Raw genomic sequence first — 17,981 nt, forward strand, 5'->3', positions numbered from 1 at the left:
GAAAAGGGTGGAGTGTGCTGTCACATCGTGGGGACTGCAACCAATGTTACAAAATGATACATGTATAAACTTTTGAATGAGAAATTAACTTGAGCTGTAAATTTTCACCTAAAGCACAACTAGGGAAATAAATAGATTTTTAAAAATGTAGGAGAAATGTAAATGTAAAGAGAAGGAATTACTAAAATAAAATATGAACACACATTTGATAGAATATAGAAAGACAAAAGTAGGCTTTTTGTAAATAACAAAATATATACAAACCCCTTGTGAGCCTGGGAAAAAAAAAGATAACGCACAGTTAGTGCCATGAATGATAAAGATTCCGTGGATATTAAAAATATAATATGGGTACTGTATAGACAACTTTTGAAGTTGTCAAGTATTTCATTTTAATTGGCCCACAGTCAAGGCCCATGGATGATATGATTGTTTGTGTAGACCAAGGCTCAGCAAACTTTTTCTGTGAAGGGCCAGATAAATATTTTAGGATTTGCAGGCCACACACTGTCTCTATAGCATATTCTTTCTTTCTTTTTTAAACAACCCATTAAAAATGTAAAAACCATTCTTGGCTTGTTGGCCCTGCAAAAAAGCCAGGGGTTGGATTGTTGACCCTTGGAACTATAGATAACCTACAGAGGAATTATACGTATTGATAAGATTTTAGCAAGACTGTCAAATACAATGTCAATATAAAAAAACCAAACACATTGCCGTCAAATCCATTCCAACTCATAGCAACACAACAGGACAGAGTAGAACTGCCCCATAGGGTTTCCAAGGACTGCCTGGTGGATTTGAACTGCTGACCTTTTGGTCAGCAGCTGTAGCTATAACCACTACACCACCAGGATTTCCATATACAAAGCTCAATTTTATTTCTATATGACAACCACAAGTAGAAAATGAAGGTTCCTGAATAAATGTCAATATAAAAGCTCAATTGTATTTATAAATGCTAACCACAAATAGAAAAATAAAATTTAAGTAAAGATACCACTTACAATAGCAGTATCAACTACTTAGGAAAAATCTAACAAAAGATGTGCAAGTACTCTACACAGACAAATTTACAGGAGTAGTAAGAGAAAGATAACCTAAGCAAATGGAGAGAGATACCACGTCTGTGAATTGGAAGATATATTTGACTAACAGATTAAGTACAATCATAGTCAAAATCCCCAAATATCTTCTTGTGGAATTTGTCAAGCTGATTCTAAAATTTATATGAAAATGAAAAGGCCAAGGATACTCAAGACACTATTGAAGATTTGCTCTACAAGAAATTAAGACTTATTATAAAGAGACAATAATCGAGATAGCAACATATTAATACAAAAGTAGGACAGACCATAAATATTAGTATTTCTCAAAATAAACTTAAAAACTAAAGTTATCTGTAAAAATATTAATAATGGGGTAAGTATTGCACATTTAAAGGTCAAATGAACATTCCAGGCATAACTTCAGAGATTTACTTGCCTCTATTTTCTCCGCTATTGATATTGTCCATTTGCTATGAGTTGGAATCGACTCAACAGCAATGGGTTTGGCTTTTTGGTTTTTGAGTTCTATCCAAGGTATTTGGTGATCTATGTCTTTAAATTCTTTTCAATTTCTCTGGGTGGAGACTAAAATTTCTTCTCATTTTAAAGATAAAGAATAGTGTGTTCATCAACTAACAGTAAGCACTACGTAGATCTATACACTAAATATTTACTTCCAAGATTTTGAGATAAGTAGTTCAGCTGAAAAAATTAAAGAGAGAACGTTATTGTGATCCCTACCCCCAACAACAACTGAACCATAATAAGACAAAAATCTTGGCCAAGGCAATATCCTTCATTTCCTTCCCTGAAGCAAAAGGAAAGAAAATAACCGAGCTTTTCTCAATGCCCTCCTTTAGGACACGGCACACTTAAAATTGTTGTAATCTGTGCCAAGCACAGAACGTTCACCTGGTGCATCCAGATTATTCTACGCAATTTTACTTGCTGCTGCTTCTTTGTCCCATGTGGACAAAGGTGGGAAAGATAAATCAGCCTTAAAAACATTTTTGTTAGTATAAAGCTCAGTAATCAAGTCAATGTGATATTGACTTAAGGACAGACGTACAGATCAATGGAACAGAATAAAGTCCAGAAACGGTACCACAGGTATGTGGTCAACTGATTTTTTGACAAAACTGCCAAGGTAAATTCAATGGGGAAAACGAGTTTTTTAAACCAGTGGTGTTCGAACAACTCTAAAAAAAAAAAAAAAAACAATGAACCTTGACCCTTTCTTTATATTGTATGCAAAAAATCAAATGTAAATGGACCACAGACCTGAATAAGAGAGCTAAAGCTATGAATACCATAAAAATCCTAGAAGAAAACATAGGATAAATGTTTTGTTACTTGGATTAGATAAAGATTTCTTGGGTAAGACACAAAAAGCACAACTCCAATGAAAAAGAATGTCGAAGTGGACTTCATCTAAATTAAAAACTTTTGCTCTTCAAAACACCATTAAGAAACAAACTGGGAGAACGTATTTACATAACATCTGATGAAGGACTACTTGTATCCAATCTATAAAGAGAACTTTTACAACTAAATATGCAGACAACCCCAACTTAACAACTGGACAACAAATTTGAATAGAAACTTTACCAAAGAAGATATAAAAATATCTAATAAATACATTAGTTATTAGGGGAACCCAAGTGAAAACCACAGTGAGATACCATTACATAACCACTAGAACAGCCAAATTTAAAAGATGACTGTACCAAATCTTGGTGAGGACGTAGAGAGCCCGCAACCCTAATACACGGTAAGTGGGAATGTAAAATCATACACTTTGAAAGTTTGGTAGTCTCTTAAAATGTTAAAAGAAACATACAATTCAGCAATTCCATTCCTAGGCAGTTATTCAAGATAAAACATATGCCCACACAGAAGACTTGTAAACAAATATTCATTATTCAGCGTTATTTACAATATCCCCAAATTATAAACAATCCAAATACCCATAAACTAGTAAACGGATAAACAAAATGTGGTACGTGCATAAAAAACAGTACTTACGCCTTTTTCCCTTGATTCCGGGAATTTATATTGTCTACCCCCGCCCCCCCCACCAATACTTCTGATGTCGTTTTCTCCATTTGTTCAAATGAGACTATCAGGGCTTATTTCTTCCTTATTAAAAAAATTCTACTGCAGAGGTTTTTTTTTTTTTTATTGGGGAAGGGGGAATGAAAAGAACGCTTATCCTTATCCCCACCCATGCTTTTCTCTCAGATTTTAGAGGGAAAGACAAGGCTGGGTCTTTGAGAGTAGGTAGTGTAACACTAACACTACACAGGGAAAAAGGACTCAGTTCAAGTAATTTTTTAGTTTAACAGACTTTTTAACAATTATTGAATACATTTAATCTTCTAGATAAATCCATGGGGCCAAGTGATTTGACTTCTCAGTGCCTCAACGAGAATTGGATACCAAGCTCAGAGACCCCACTTTTGGCTTCTCTAGCAGCCACTTAGCCTCTAGACGTTTCATCATGGAGCTGAGGGGCTGCAAGGGGACGTGAGGGGCAGGGTGGGAGGGGAAGGTTTCAGATCAGTGGTGCCTCAAGGGGAAACCAGGCTGGGCTTTTATAGGGCAAAGACAAGATATCCTGTCATTGTTAGCCACCCTAAGTCGACTCCAACTCTTGGTGACCCCATGTACAAAATGAAGGGTTGCCCAGGCCTGCGCCATATTCAGGATTACTGGTGTGTTCCAGCCCATTGTTGCAACCACTGTGTATTCTAAGCACCTTCCAACCTAGGGGGCTCATCTTCCAGCAAAGTAAAGGATAATATTCTGAAGTCATCCTAGGCAGAAGCTAATGAGGAATGAGTGAGAAATTCTGAGATGCTATTTCTATCCCAAAATAACAAATTTAATACTTTTTTCTTAAAATTTTATTAGCTGAAAGACTTTCGCCCCACTGGAAGAGAGTTTTAATTATAGATTTATATGTCCTTGCTAGAAGCCCTGGTGGTGCAGTGGTTAAAGTGCTCGACTGCTAACCAAGAGATTGGTGGTTTGAACCCACCAGCCGCTCCGTGAGATAAAGACGTGGCAGTCCTTGCTACAACAGAGACCCGAGAAGGCTTATAGACTGTTTTGCAACTTGCCTGTGAACTTGCCGTTTTGAACCTGTTATTAAAAAGCCCCATTACCCACTACTTCCCTCTGTAGACACAAAACATACATGATTGCTTTTCACTACCAATTGGAGACAGGTTTGAGTGTTCCTATTCATAGTATCATAGGTTGTCAGACTGCAACTGAACAGGAAAGTCCAGGAGAACCCAACTGCTCTTCTTGCACCAGCAGCTGTCATGGATTATGTCCCCCCCCAATATGTGTGCTTTGATTTGGTTGAGTCATGACTCCCAGTACCGTGTGGTTGTCCTCCATTTTGTGATTGTAATTTTATGTTAAAGACGATTAGGGTGGGATGTAACACCCTTACCCAGGTTACATCCCTGATCCAATATAAAGGGAGTTTCCCTGGGATGTGGCCTGCGCCATCTTTTCTCTCTCGAGATACAAAAAAGAAACGGAAGCAAGCAGACAGAGGGGATCTTGTACCACCCAGAAACCAGTGCCAGGAACAGAGCATATCCTTTGGACTCAGGGTCCCGGCACAGAGAAGTTCCTAGTCTGGGGAAAGATTGATGAGAAGTTCAACAGAAAGAGAGAGCCTTCCCCTGGAGCTGACGCCCTGAATTTGGACTTTTAGGCTGCCTTACCGGGAGGAAATAAACTTCTCTTTGTTAAGGGCATCCACTTGCGGTATTTGTTATAGCAGCACTAGATGACTAAGACAGGCTCCATACCTCTTTTTTTGCAAAGAGCACAGGGAAACCCCATAATGGGCTTACCACCTCCTTGCATATTTAAAAACAGAGCCCAAGAGACCACAACATGAAGAATAAAGTGAAAAATCAAGACTTCTAGGACTATGGTGATTTTATGTAAGTCAGATATTTAAGGATCACCGAGTTTATTCTGACATAACTTAGAAACCAGTACTTCAAAATGTATTATCAGAAAGTTTCTAATCTTAGAATTACATTAAAACTGGACATTAAATTCATGTGTTAAAAAAAAAAAGCATGTGATATCATTAATAAAGGCGGACATTTTGCCGACCACTTCACCAGTGAAAAAGTACCTCTGAATATTCCCTCCTTTTTTTTTTTTATGAAAGCTATGACAAAACTGGCAAAATTGTCAGAATCAACTGTTTCAGAAGTCTGGAAATTAACCGAAGGATTGCAGCACTGTGTAGAGTTTATTCAAGAAATATGGCTGGATTTCAACAGGACTTTGTGCACCGAGGTGCAGTGAGGTGGCCTCGGGGATGGGCGGGGATCTGCTGTGCAGATGCCAGCAGCTCGGCTGGTGGTGGTGGCCCTAGTGTGGCTGCCGCCACCTGGAGCCCAAAGCCCACAAGCACCCAGGGCCCGGCCGGTGCTTCTGTGACAGGAATGGAGCCTCAACAGGCCCTGACCTGAGCCAGGAGTGAACCACTGCAGGGCTGGGGAGTGGGTGGGGGCGGGGGGGTTGGTGAATGAAGGCAGGAGACGGAAGAGGATTGGGATTGAGATGCACCCTGGCACTCCACTGCTGTTCACCCTGGGGGCCTGAGGTCTTTAAAACCACTAGGGGGAAATAAAAAGAAGGCTGCTTTCCCTTTGGAAAAAAAACACAAACCCTACGGGACCACGGACATTATGTGGCACAAGCTGACAGACTGTTGTAAATTAAGATATTAACCATAACCGCAGGGCAATCATTAATATACACACACACACACACATATATAGTGAAAAAAACCAAGGGAATTAAAATGGTACCCTAGAACATACACGTACTTAACACAAAAGGCGGTAACAGGAGAACAGTGGAATAAAGACCTAAGACATGTAGAAAACAAGTAACAAAATGGCAGATGTAAATTCTATCTTATCAGTAATGACCCTAAATGGAACTGGTTTAAACACTCCAATTATAAGACAGATATTAACAGAATGGACTTTAAAAAAACATGATTCAACCATATAATGCCTACAAGATACACACAACATTCAAAGAAATAAACAGAGTATGGGATGGAGTAAGAGACACCAAGCAAACAACCAAATAAGAGAGCAAGAATGGCTATACTAACATCAGATAAAACAGACTAAGTCAAAAATTGTTACTAAAAGACAAATAAGGACATTTTATGATTAAAGTATCTATCAATAAGGTACAATTATAAACAAATATCCACCTAACAGCAGAGCCCCAAAATACATGAAGCAAAAAATGACAGAATCGAAGTGAGAAAAAGATAATTCAACAGAGTTGAAGATTTCAAGACCCCACTTTCAATAACGGGTATAACAACTATACAAAAGATAAACCCCAAAACAAAAGGCTTGAACACTAACCAACTAGATCTAACATATATTCAGAACACTTTACCCAACAATATTTTTCTCAAGTGTACATTCTCGATGAGACCATCTGTTAGGCCATAAAACAACTCTCAATACATTTAAAAGGATTAAAATGATACAAAGTATGACAACATATAAATGGATGTGGCCATGTTCTCATAAAATGTTACTACAACAGGAAGTGATCCTTGCCCAAGGGCCACAGTTTGTCAATCCTTGCTCTTGGTAGTATTTACTACAAATGACAAATTAGAAAACTGGGTTTCTAAAACAGATTCTGTAATTCACAAATAATCAATCAGCAGTGTGACCTTGGGAAGCCATCCAACTCTTTGTGAGCTTCTCTGTTCTTTTTCTTTTTGGACTAAATTTGTATAGACGGTGACTTGTATAGGTCAAAGTCTATCTGTATGTCTGTGAAAGTACACGTGAGTACTCGTGGATGGACTCTAGAATCTAATGCTCCAGAAATCGTGCGCAAAGTAATTTAATATGCTTATTTAATTTTTCCGGAAAGGCTCTAATGCTTTCATGATATAAAGAGGTCAGTTACCCCCAGAACACTTACGAACGACTCAACAAGATTACTGGTAAGTTTTCTGCAGCAGCAAAGTCTAAGAGAATGAGAGTGAAAAACCACACACACACACACACACACAGACACCTGTTTGCTATTCGATGAGTGCATAGAGGCGTCTGAATATTGTCTGCTTGTGTTTATTTTATGGAGGAAGGGTGCTAAAAGCAGGAAAAATAGACGGAAAGATAAAAATAATAAAGAGTTGAAATACACAAAAGGTAATAATAGCACAATTAAACTCTGAAATACATTCAAATGACTGCCAGCCCGTAAGAAACACCATGATATAAATTACCTCATGTTGAATTTTTTGTCTATTGATTTAATATATAATTTCTGTTCTAACTCCAAATTTTATGAAAAATTAAGACCAACTTTAAGAAGCTTTCATATTCATTTTTATTGTTTATAAAAAAAATTAAGGTATCAGAGTGCATATGGTGTACTGTGATCTTGGATTTGCACATTTATTCATGTGTTTTACATTATTTCAATTTAACAGACATACCGCGTGTGTATCTTCACAATACCTGATGAAGAATTAGCTGTCTGGCACTTACACATGTATTATTAATTCCTTTCGGTGCTCTGCACCTTCAGGGCAGTGTTAAAAATGATTTGCCTGAAATAGCTCCAAGATGAAGATTTACTGAGTCAGTTATGCTCCAGCAATTGCCACACATTTGTGATGGTTTCATGTTTTCCCCATTATTGAATGTAAACGTTTGCCAAAAACAAAAACAAAAAAAATCTGTGAAATGAGATTCTGTTACTTTTTAGTCCAACAAATAATTTTAGCTACGCTAAATGTAGCTTTTTTAAGGCCTTCATACAATTGAAAAAATTAAAGTCAAGCCATGTTAAAACCCTGTTCATTTATAAAATAATAAAATTTTACAGGCTTGCAGTTACTGCTCAAAATCTGTCATGCATGTAGTTCTGCAACCCAGCTGAAAGTCCTTGGCGCTGGCAGTCAGGGCACATCCTGTTGCCAGCAATGTGAGGCAATAAGAAAACACCACGATGTCAGCGGTCTAGGTTTACATGTACGAAGCCACACGCCAGTGAACTCTCCGATAAATACACATCGTTTAATAATCGGTATTTGATAGCGGATGAAAACATGCATTAGACTAAAAATGCCACAAATCTGTTTTTATACCCATTCACTATAAAAGTTTCTTTTTTAAAATTTTAAGTCTTGGTTCTCAGTTTAGAATATGCAGTAATCAGGAGGGTACATGATGGGGAGCCAGTTTTCAGTAAAAGACGCACAATGAGTCCATCCAAGTAACTTCATCAGCTAAAACAAAACGAAGCAATCTATTATTAAAGTAAGGAACAGGTTTTTCAGGTTCAATATTTAGGATACAGTCTGTTATTAGATAATAAATAAAGTAGTAGCATACAGACCCTTTCTCCCTATCAATCCACTAACATTCCTTCTTCTCAACCAAGCAACCAATTTTCCTACCAAATAACCTTTCTTTCTACTGACAACTTTCCTTTTTGCCAACCTATTCTGCTGAGTGTTATTCCTATTAACCTTCTTTCTTTCCCTCCTACCTACTAACCTGTCTGCCCTTATTCCTTCCAACTTAACTCACCTACTCCTTACCTTTCTGCCCACCTCATTTCCTTTCATTCATTTTTTCCTAAATGCCTTTTATAGGCATTGGGAAAACAACAGTGAAAAACTCAATTTGCTACTTTCAAGAAACTTATGTTCTATGCAGAAAAGACATAAATAATGAATAAGCAAATGAATAAATGAATAAGTAAGTAAACAATTAAGATATATGAAGTATACAGTAAAAAGAAAACTTGACGTATATGCAGAGTGATGGGGAAGTTAGCCAGTCAAGTTAGATGGCGCAGAAAGGGATCTCTGAGGAGGTGACATTTAAACTAAAATGAGAACGACAAGAAGAAAGCAATCATGTGAAAATCTGGTGAACAGCAGGTTGTGTAGCCAGAACGGTTAGGGCCCAGGGCCTAAGGTGGGATGGGTATGACTGTTTTAGCCAATGTGGCACAAGCAGAATGAATAAGGGGAGGTGTAATAAAAGATACGGTCGGAGAGGTAGGCAGGGGCCAGATCGTAGGGCCTTGTGGGCCACAGTGAGGAGTTCCATTGTATTCTCAGTGTGGTGGGGATGCACCAGTAGGTGTCAGAAGACATCTTTTCTGGCTGCTGTGTGAAGAGCAGACAGTAGGGGGGAACCACGGAGGGGAGACAAGTTAAAACATAAAATACATCCCGACGTGAACGTCTGGGCAGATCAGACGAGACCTTCGCATCACAGATATAAGTGCTTATGGATTAGATGCTACGTGGTATCACAGTAGACACACTAACAGCTAGTTCCAGGTAGAGTTCTCTTAGTTGTTCAAAGACCTGAAGAAGCTGATTTTCCACGTCTCCCATTTGGACTGACTAGTGGGGTAAACAGAAAAGCTCCAAGAGTAAAAATCACTTATCATGCATTCTCATCATCAAACACTTGTACAGGGACCTGCTGGTCAGCTCTACGTCTGAATGACAGCCTCAGTAAGGTACACTTCTTCTAGACCAGCGACAATTTAAGATCTGCATTCCATTGCTCTTCTGTTTATCAGGGGTTCTCTGTTGTGTTCTCTGTCAGGGCAAGGATTGGTGGTAGCCGGGCACCATCTAGTTCTTCTGGTCTCAGGTTTATGTGGCCCTTTCTGTCTCTTGGGCTCATATTTACCTTGTGTCTTTGGTGTTCTTCATTCTCCTTTGCTGCAGGTGGGTTGAGACCAATTTATGCATCTTAGATGGCCGCTTGCTAGCGTTTAAGACCCCAGGCATCTCTCACGAAAGTGAACTGGCACCACCAAAACTCCCTACCTTCTATGTATCCTTTAGGCAGAAACTAATCATGCATGTCTAGAGACAAGGTGAAACTAAGGGGAATTTGGCAGAATTTAGTAAATTTTTATATTTGATAATGGTGCAGAAGGCTTAACTACAGAATTTGTCTGGATGTAATACGATATATGGTAATATAATGAACAAAATGGTCTATCAACTTAAATGAAGAATAAAATCAAATGTAAATCTTAGAAATGCACCCATTTTAGGATTGAAGAAATATGTATCTAAAAGAAATTATTTTCTTCATGAAGGAAAAACTTTGTTCGTATTTTTGCTTCTGTTGAAAACACTTGGAAAGCCAACAGTTCCTAAAACCAAGTGAGGCTCAATACAGGTTTTCTGGATAGAAACTAAAAATGCTTTAAAATTTTTAATTGTTTATTGAATGTTTCCCATGTATTTATTTTATAATTCAGATCACCTTTGTGCTACAGTAATAATTAAAAAACAATAGCAAAACAAAACAGTTGCAGCGTCAATTCTGATCATGGTGACCCCAGGTGTGTCAGAGTAGAATTAGGCCCCATAAGGTTTTCAACAATTGATTTTTTGGGAAGTGGCTTGCCAAGCCTTTCTTCCAAAGCACCTCTTGGTGGACCCGAACCTCCAATCTTTTGGTTACCTTTTGCACCATTGAGGGACGCTACAGTAGGAATTAGCCGTGATAAAATCAGTGTCATCAGATCACTACACTAAGGCTTTTTACCTATCTTTGCACTATGCAATGCTGATGTGACATTTAATAGTGACAGGTTAAATATCACTTACTTGAATACAATTTTTCCAGTTTTCTTTTGTTGGTTTTTCTTCCACAAGTTTAGTTGCAAATTTAAGGCCTCGCCCATACATTTTATTTACTAGTGCATGCTTGTATGCAAATGTTAAAACCTACAATATAAAACAAGATAAAGGTTACCTATGAAATATTTACATTTTTAAGGCATACAGTTTTAGTAATGAAAAAATCAAGGTTTTAACAGACATTTAAAATGAATATGCTATACACCAAGTAAATTTTTTACAAGTTAAAAAAAATTAGTATCTTCAAAAGACCTGGGTATATTCCACAGACCTAACAATGTATTTTCAGGAAGAAAACTAACATTATGGTAAATCTCAAGCTGTTGGAATCCATACGAAAATGCCACTTTACGTGAAAGAAAGCAGAGCTAGTGTAAAGGATTTAAAAACGCAAATTAGGATAGAAATAGAAAATATAAAGAGCCACTGTAAGTTACCAACATTGTAAATGACAAAAATTGATAAAGTATCAGATTCTACAAACATGTAACTACTCTCAACTACGTCCTCTGGATAAGTTTTATACCTTTAATCACTGCATGTCAGATTATTTGCAACCATTAATTTATATGGTTTTAGAACACAGAGAATGTCCTCAAAGACAAGAATCCTGTCACATGTGTTTGTATTCTAGAGCCAAACAAATATTCTACAATTATTGCCATAGACTTAGTAAACAGACAAGTAATTCCATGCATAGACTAATACAATAGTATCATTGCAAAAACAAGGAGACCTGGTGGCACAAAGGTTAAGCACTTGGCTGCTAACTGAAAGCGGTTTGAACCCATCCGGTGGCTCCACTGGGGAAAAAAGACCTGGAGATCTGCTCCCGTAAAGATTACATGCCTAGAAACCCTATGGGGGTACTTCTACTCTTTTCAGGTCACTATGAATTGGAATCAACTCGATGGCACACAACAGCAACAACAATACTGCAGAAACACAATTATCCCACAGTTTTATCATGATATTCATCAAGTGTTTATTGACTAGATGTTAAGCTCCCCACAGGCAGGGACCAGATTCTTATCTATGTTTGTTTCCAGCAGTTAAGTACTGTTTGGCACAGAGTAGATACACAATAATTGTTTGTTAACAATGATAGCAAATATTGTTGATGATTTTCCAGGTACTTAACACACATTTTTTTTTTAACACACACTCGTAACAGTCTATGGTAGGCATTGTCACTATCCTCATTCAAGACACAAGAAACCGGGGCATCCAAGTTCAGTAACTTGCCTAAGGTCAAAGAGATAAAAACGGGAGAGGTAGGATTCAAACTCAAGGGGGTATGATTTTAGTTCTGAATTCCTAACCTCTATGTAATACTGATCTCTGCAGTTTCCTGAATACAAGTACATACACATACCACTGTGCTGTTATGAAAAAACCTGAAGCATGTATAAGAAAAAATTTTCTCCTACTTCCAGAATTCTGGAGCCCCAGTGGCACAGTGGTTAAGAGCCTGGCTGCTAACCAAGAGGTTGGCAGTTCAAATTTACCAGCTGCTCCTTGAAAGCCCCATGGGGGAGCTCTCCTCTGTCCTATAACAACAACAGCAGCAAAAAACCCACTGCCATCGAATGGATTCCGACTCCTAGTGACGTTGTAGGACAGAGTAGAACTGCCCCATAGGGTTTCCAAGGAGCACCTGGTGGATTTGAACTGCCGACCTTTGGGTTAGCAGCTGTAGCTCTTAACCACTATACCACCAGGGTCTGTCCTATAGGGTTGATTTAAGTTGGAATCCACTCAATAGCAACAGGTTTTTGGTCTTTCCAGAATGTGTTCTGGCAAATTACCATATTCAATTCTGAAAACAAGTATTTGTCTACTACAACAAAACAACAGGTGGTACTTGACAGGGGAATTCTACTGACTGATTTCACAAAAATGTACTGATTTCATCTATTTATCTCCATGGGAAGATTTAAAAAAACAAAAACAAAAAAACCTTGTAGTTATATAATCTCTCCCGCAAGTATCATGCTAGGGAGCTAAAACAGTTTTAAAACCTTCGTAATAATAATCAAAATCCAAAAAAAGTGCACTGGTGCTGTTTTAAACTGTTTTTTTTTTTTTTTTTTAAACTGATTAACTATAAATCAAGATAATTACTTAGAGTTCAAAGAGTTTTGAGGAAAAACCAACAATATCTACACTAAACAGAACACCTGCCCCTCAAACAAGTTAGTATATAAACAGACGTAAGAAAGCAAGAAGATGCCTTTGAGAAGACTTCTATTTCCTTCCCCTTCTGGCCAGTCAACTGAAACAGCTAAGCCACTCAGCACAAGAGAGAAGATGTTTTCGACCTAATAATCACCAAGAACTATGAGAAATTGAGACGCAGAAAAGTTACCTTACTGTCGAAAAGATCAGTCCATTTTGTAGTTTCCCAAAAAGTTTCCGTCAGAGAATCCAAAACACTTTCTCCTTCCTCCTCTTTCACTTCTGTGTCACCGGAAACAGCCCCATCGTGAGCTTGTGAGTAAAGAAGATGGTCTGCCAGGGCACATCCTTTTCGACAAAGGGCATCTACCAGGGTAGACTTCTGTTTGTCCATGTCACTGTACACCAAACCAAAGCATATTTCACATGTCAGTAAAATGTCTTTAGTCTTTTTCATGCAATTTTTGGCCTAAGATTTACAATGCAGAAACACTGTATATCTGCATACGTACACTTGTATTATTCATCAAGTAAGATTCCTTATTATTCATAGAAACCAAACGAGCCACTATATTACACATACATGCTGTATGAGTAAAGGGGAGTGGCACTTGGTTGAAATGTTCTTGTTGTTGTTGCTGTTGTTAGGGTGCCGAAGAGTTGGTTCCGACTCACAGTGACCCTATGTACAACAGAACGAAGCACTGCCCGGTCCTGTGCCATCTGAAAATTGTTGTTATGCTTAAGCCCACTGCTGTAGCCACTGTGTCAGTTCATCTTGTTGAGGGTCTTCCTCTTTTCGCTGATCCTCTACCAAGCATGACGTCCTTCTCCAGGGACTGATCCCTCCTGACAACATGTCCAAAGTATGTAAGACGCAGTCTCACCATCCTTGCTTCTAAGGAGCGTTCTGGCTATACTTCTTACAAGACAGATTTGTTTGTTCTTTCGGCAGTCCATGGTATATTCAATATTCTTCACCAACACCATAATTCAAAGGCATCAATTCTTCTTTGGTCTTTGTTACTGTTCAGCTTTCGCATGCATATGACTGAAAAACACCATGGCTTGGGTCAGGAGAGCCTTAAGTCTTCAAGGTGACATCTTTGCTTTTCAACACTTCAAAAGAGGTCTTTTGCAGATTTGCCCAGTGCAATGCGCTTTTTGATTTCTTTACTGCTGCTTCCGTGGATGTCAATTGTGGATCTAAGTAAAATGAAATCTGTGACACCTTTCAATCTCTTCTCCATTTATCATGATGTTGCTTATTCGTACGGTTGTGAGGATTCTTGTTTTATGTTGAGGTGGAACCCATACTGAAGACTGTGGTCTTTACCTTCATCAGTAAGTGCTTCAAGTCTCTTTCAGCAAGCAAGGTTGTGTCATCTGCATAACACAGGTTGTAAATGAGTCTTCCTTCAATTTTGATGTCACATTCTTCTTCATACAGTCAGCTTCCCGTATTATTTGCTCAGCATACAGATTGAATACGTACGGTGAAAGGATACAACCCTGAAGCACATCCTTCCTAACTTTAAGCCACACAGTATCCCCTTGTTCTGTGTGAACGACTGCCTCTTGATCCACGTACGGGTTCCTCATGAGCACAATTAAGTGTTCTGAAATTCCCAATCTTTGCAATGCTATCCATAATTTGTTATGATCCACACAGTCAAATGCCTTTGTATACTCCATAAAACACAGGTAAACATCTTTCTTGTGTTCTCTGCTTTCAGCCAGGATCCATCTGACATCAGCAATGATGTTCTCATTCCATGTCGTCTTCTGAATTTGGCTTGAATTTCTGGCTGTTCCCTGTTGAAGTACTGCCGTGGCTACTTTTGAATGATCTTCAGCAAAATTTTACTTGCGTGTGATATCAATGAGACTGTTTAATAATTTCCACATTCAAATGTGGAAACTGGTTGAAAAAGAATGCCATAAAGAAATGGAACTGAAAGACTAATAGGTTCTAAACTGTGTCAACACGATTGTTTGTGTGGCTCAAACACAAACTTACGAGGATGGCACAGGGCTGGACAGCATTTCATTCTGTTGTACAAAGGGCTGCTGTGAGCCGCAACTGATTTGATGGCATTTAACAACAAATTGTGCCAACCACACAATTCTTAATTGGGTTGATCTTTTAAGTTTTCGGATTCCTTGTAACTCTTATTTCATATTCATCAATGCGTATGTACAGACACACACAGAAACTTCTCTAGTCACCAACTCTCATGTACAGAGTGAGCATAACACTACTATGACTGTACCAGCAAATAACTTAAGTATTTTAACATTATTAACTCAATTACACTCGAAACAATTCTATGAGTAAGATACCATTGTTACCCCCATTATACAAGAGAGGAAACTGAAGCACAAAGAGATTAAGCCATTTGTTCGAGGTCCCACAGTTAGTAAGTGGCAGGTCCACGATCCTAAGTTCAACGGTCTGGCTCTGGAAGCCGTGCTCTTAGTCGCTATGGTAAACTACCCTGCTCCATGGTAGGCATTCTCTGTTCTTCTGATGTATTCTAAGTGCCTAGAACAACGCCTGGCACAGAACAGACAATAAAGAGTTGTCTAACGAAATGTAATAACAAGTCCTCTAGGGAAAAGCTGTAGTCTCTAGAATGTTTTGGCTAGCTGAAGCACTTTGTCCAACTCAGGCTGGAGAAGCGTGGAAGCAAGTGGGGATTGAAAGTGCTGAGAAAATGACAATGTGGCACACAGATATGGGATGAACTGACTAACAGTAATGATGATTCTGCAAGACCCACAGTAAAATGTGCAACATGTGAAATCTGTTGGGACTTCCTATAAAAATCAACAATCATTAGCAAGAAAGGCAATTACCAAAATGGCGGCAGGGAGGAGGTATGCAACAACTTGGGTGCACAATGGCTAGTCTATTAACCTTGCACACCTATTAGTTGTACATGAATTTAGGAGGCTACACGTTAGGAACTTGAAGGCGAAGTATCATGAAAAGTGCTGCTAATGAAATGTTTGCCAAGACTGGGATGTTCTCAGTGGTTCCAAGCCCACCTGCATCTACGTCTCCACAGTCAGTGGCGAGGCAATGTGAATACTGAAGCTGGCAAGAAATTTCCTCTCATATTTGCTGATTTCATCAGAGAGGGTAGTTACTGACCTTAATACACTGCAATGCAGATGAAACTAAGCCCAAAAGATGCCTAAGATTTATCAGCAAAGAGTTTTAAAGCTTTTAAAGAACCAATTTTCACTCTCTATTTGTGGAAATATGTCTGGGGATTACAAAATAAAACCCTCGGTTGGTTACTTTGGACTTAAGAACAAGAGGATTTACAAATAACTTTTTGGAACTTGAAAGCTGAGGGACATGTAAGTCGCTCATTTACTGAGCAGTGGTTAAAACACTAGGCTGCTAACCAAAAGGTTGGTGGTTGGAACCCACCAGCTGCTCCACAGAAGATGTGGTAGCCTGAGTCCATGAAGGTTACAGCCTTGGAAACCCTATGAGGCAATTCTACCCTGTCCTACAGAGTTGTTAAAAGTCAGAATCCACTCGACAGCAACATGTTTGGTTTTTTTTTTTTTTTTTTTTGGTTCCTCTTTGCCACTCTCCCTGAAGCCTTTAGATGACATGTGTCATCCTAAATGTCTTTTTAGTAGCACTTCATTTACTCTTTACAACAACTCGAGGAGTCAGGCACAATTACTTCCATTTTGCAAAGGAAAAAAGGGGCCTTGGAACAGAACTGGGTTGGCAGCGCACGTTTCATCCGTCATGCCAATACTGACTGGCCCTAGCAGCCTGGAGAAGGCCCAGAAGAATGAAGAGTGCACAAGAAGGCAAGGTGGGGGTGGAATAGATGACCTGTACTTGCAAACCTTGGATTAAATGGTAAGATCCTTTTCTATTTTTGCATCCGCTGATCAAATAACCTAAGCTCCGTATATTTGGAATATCCCTTTTCTAATCTCTTCTCAGTACTAACCTGCTCAGACTGAATACCTTATTCATCTAGAAGGTCTTCCCCACTCAGAGGAAAGTCACTACTCCTTTCTAGATTTCTACAATTTAAAATATTATATCTTAATCATGTTCTATCTAGCAACATCATCTTCATTAAATCACAAGTTTTCTAAGAGTACAGAGTGTCTTGCTCACTTTTTAAATCCCTCTCAGTGATGTTTTACACACAGTGTTTGCTCAATAAATACCTTCTGAATCGAATCTAGTTAGTTACCTAACAAGGTGATAACAGATACAATTTTAAGAAGGATTTTAACTTGAATCAGATATTATAATGCACTAACTAAACTGCAGTTTAACGAAAAATTGGTATTACTTAGAAAAAGCTAACACTATTTTTAAGATTACAAAATGGTGGCCTTACATTAACTAGATCTGCTGCTACCTGCCAAGAGACAATACTTATAAGAAACAGTATTTCCTGAGAGCATCTTGCTTTGGAAGCAATGTATTTCACGTCTGGATATGGTCCTCCATTCAAACACAATCTGGCCAAAGTCCATTTCATTTTGGCCAAAGCAAAGGCTTGGGAAAATATAATTAAAATATAATTAAGGATGGACAAGTTGACTCAATTTTGCCAAAAATTTACTCTAACTTCAATGCTGGCACTTTTACAACGCCTTATGATTCCTTTCTAGTTTTAGCTCAGTATATATGAAAGTCTCTGTAGCTGTATTCTTGAACAACCAGTACCCTATTTTATTATAGTTTTTAGTAGCCACTGGAGTCAGAACATTCAACATTCTCTAGGGCAGACACTGAAAAAAACACTGAGATAAAAATACCGAAGAAAAAGTGGACTAGTATGAGACTGAAAACATAATATTACACTTCTGGCTACCTTTAACCTGGAATTAAGATTTTCCTCTGTGACTGGTAAAATTAAGAAAACAAAGGCCAAAAATATCGGGAGGAATAAAGGAACCTTAATGCTTACCAAAATTTCCAAATGAGCCCCAACATGTTATTCTATTCCTAAATTTTAGGAAATTATATTGTTCTCACA

The 17,981-nt window shown here is 38.3% G+C and overlaps 1 protein-coding gene across 3 annotated transcripts in view; it reads right to left on the reverse strand.

Moving 5' to 3' along the window:
- Nucleotides 1-8,147: 8,147 nt before the first annotated feature.
- TPP2 (tripeptidyl peptidase 2) overlaps nt 8,148-17,981 on the reverse strand; it is a 90,116-nt gene continuing 80,282 nt past the window's right edge. For 2 of the 3 annotated variants that reach the window (XM_064275249.1, XM_023553181.2), the window contains 3 exons: nt 13,139-13,346; nt 10,738-10,857; nt 8,148-8,373 (listed from right to left, as the gene is read on the reverse strand). In XM_064275249.1, coding sequence (XP_064131319.1) covers nt 8,284-8,373; nt 10,738-10,857; nt 13,139-13,346 — 418 coding nt within the window. In that variant the 3' untranslated portion in view covers nt 8,148-8,283. Of the gene's footprint in view, nt 8,374-10,737; nt 10,858-13,138; nt 13,347-17,981 lie in introns of those variants that run through there. The other variant, XM_064275250.1, reaches the window with a different exon arrangement.

Source organism: Loxodonta africana, chromosome 23 (assembly GCF_030014295.1).
Source record: "Loxodonta africana isolate mLoxAfr1 chromosome 23, mLoxAfr1.hap2, whole genome shotgun sequence".
Classification (NCBI taxonomy): Eukaryota; Metazoa; Chordata; class Mammalia; order Proboscidea; family Elephantidae; genus Loxodonta; species Loxodonta africana.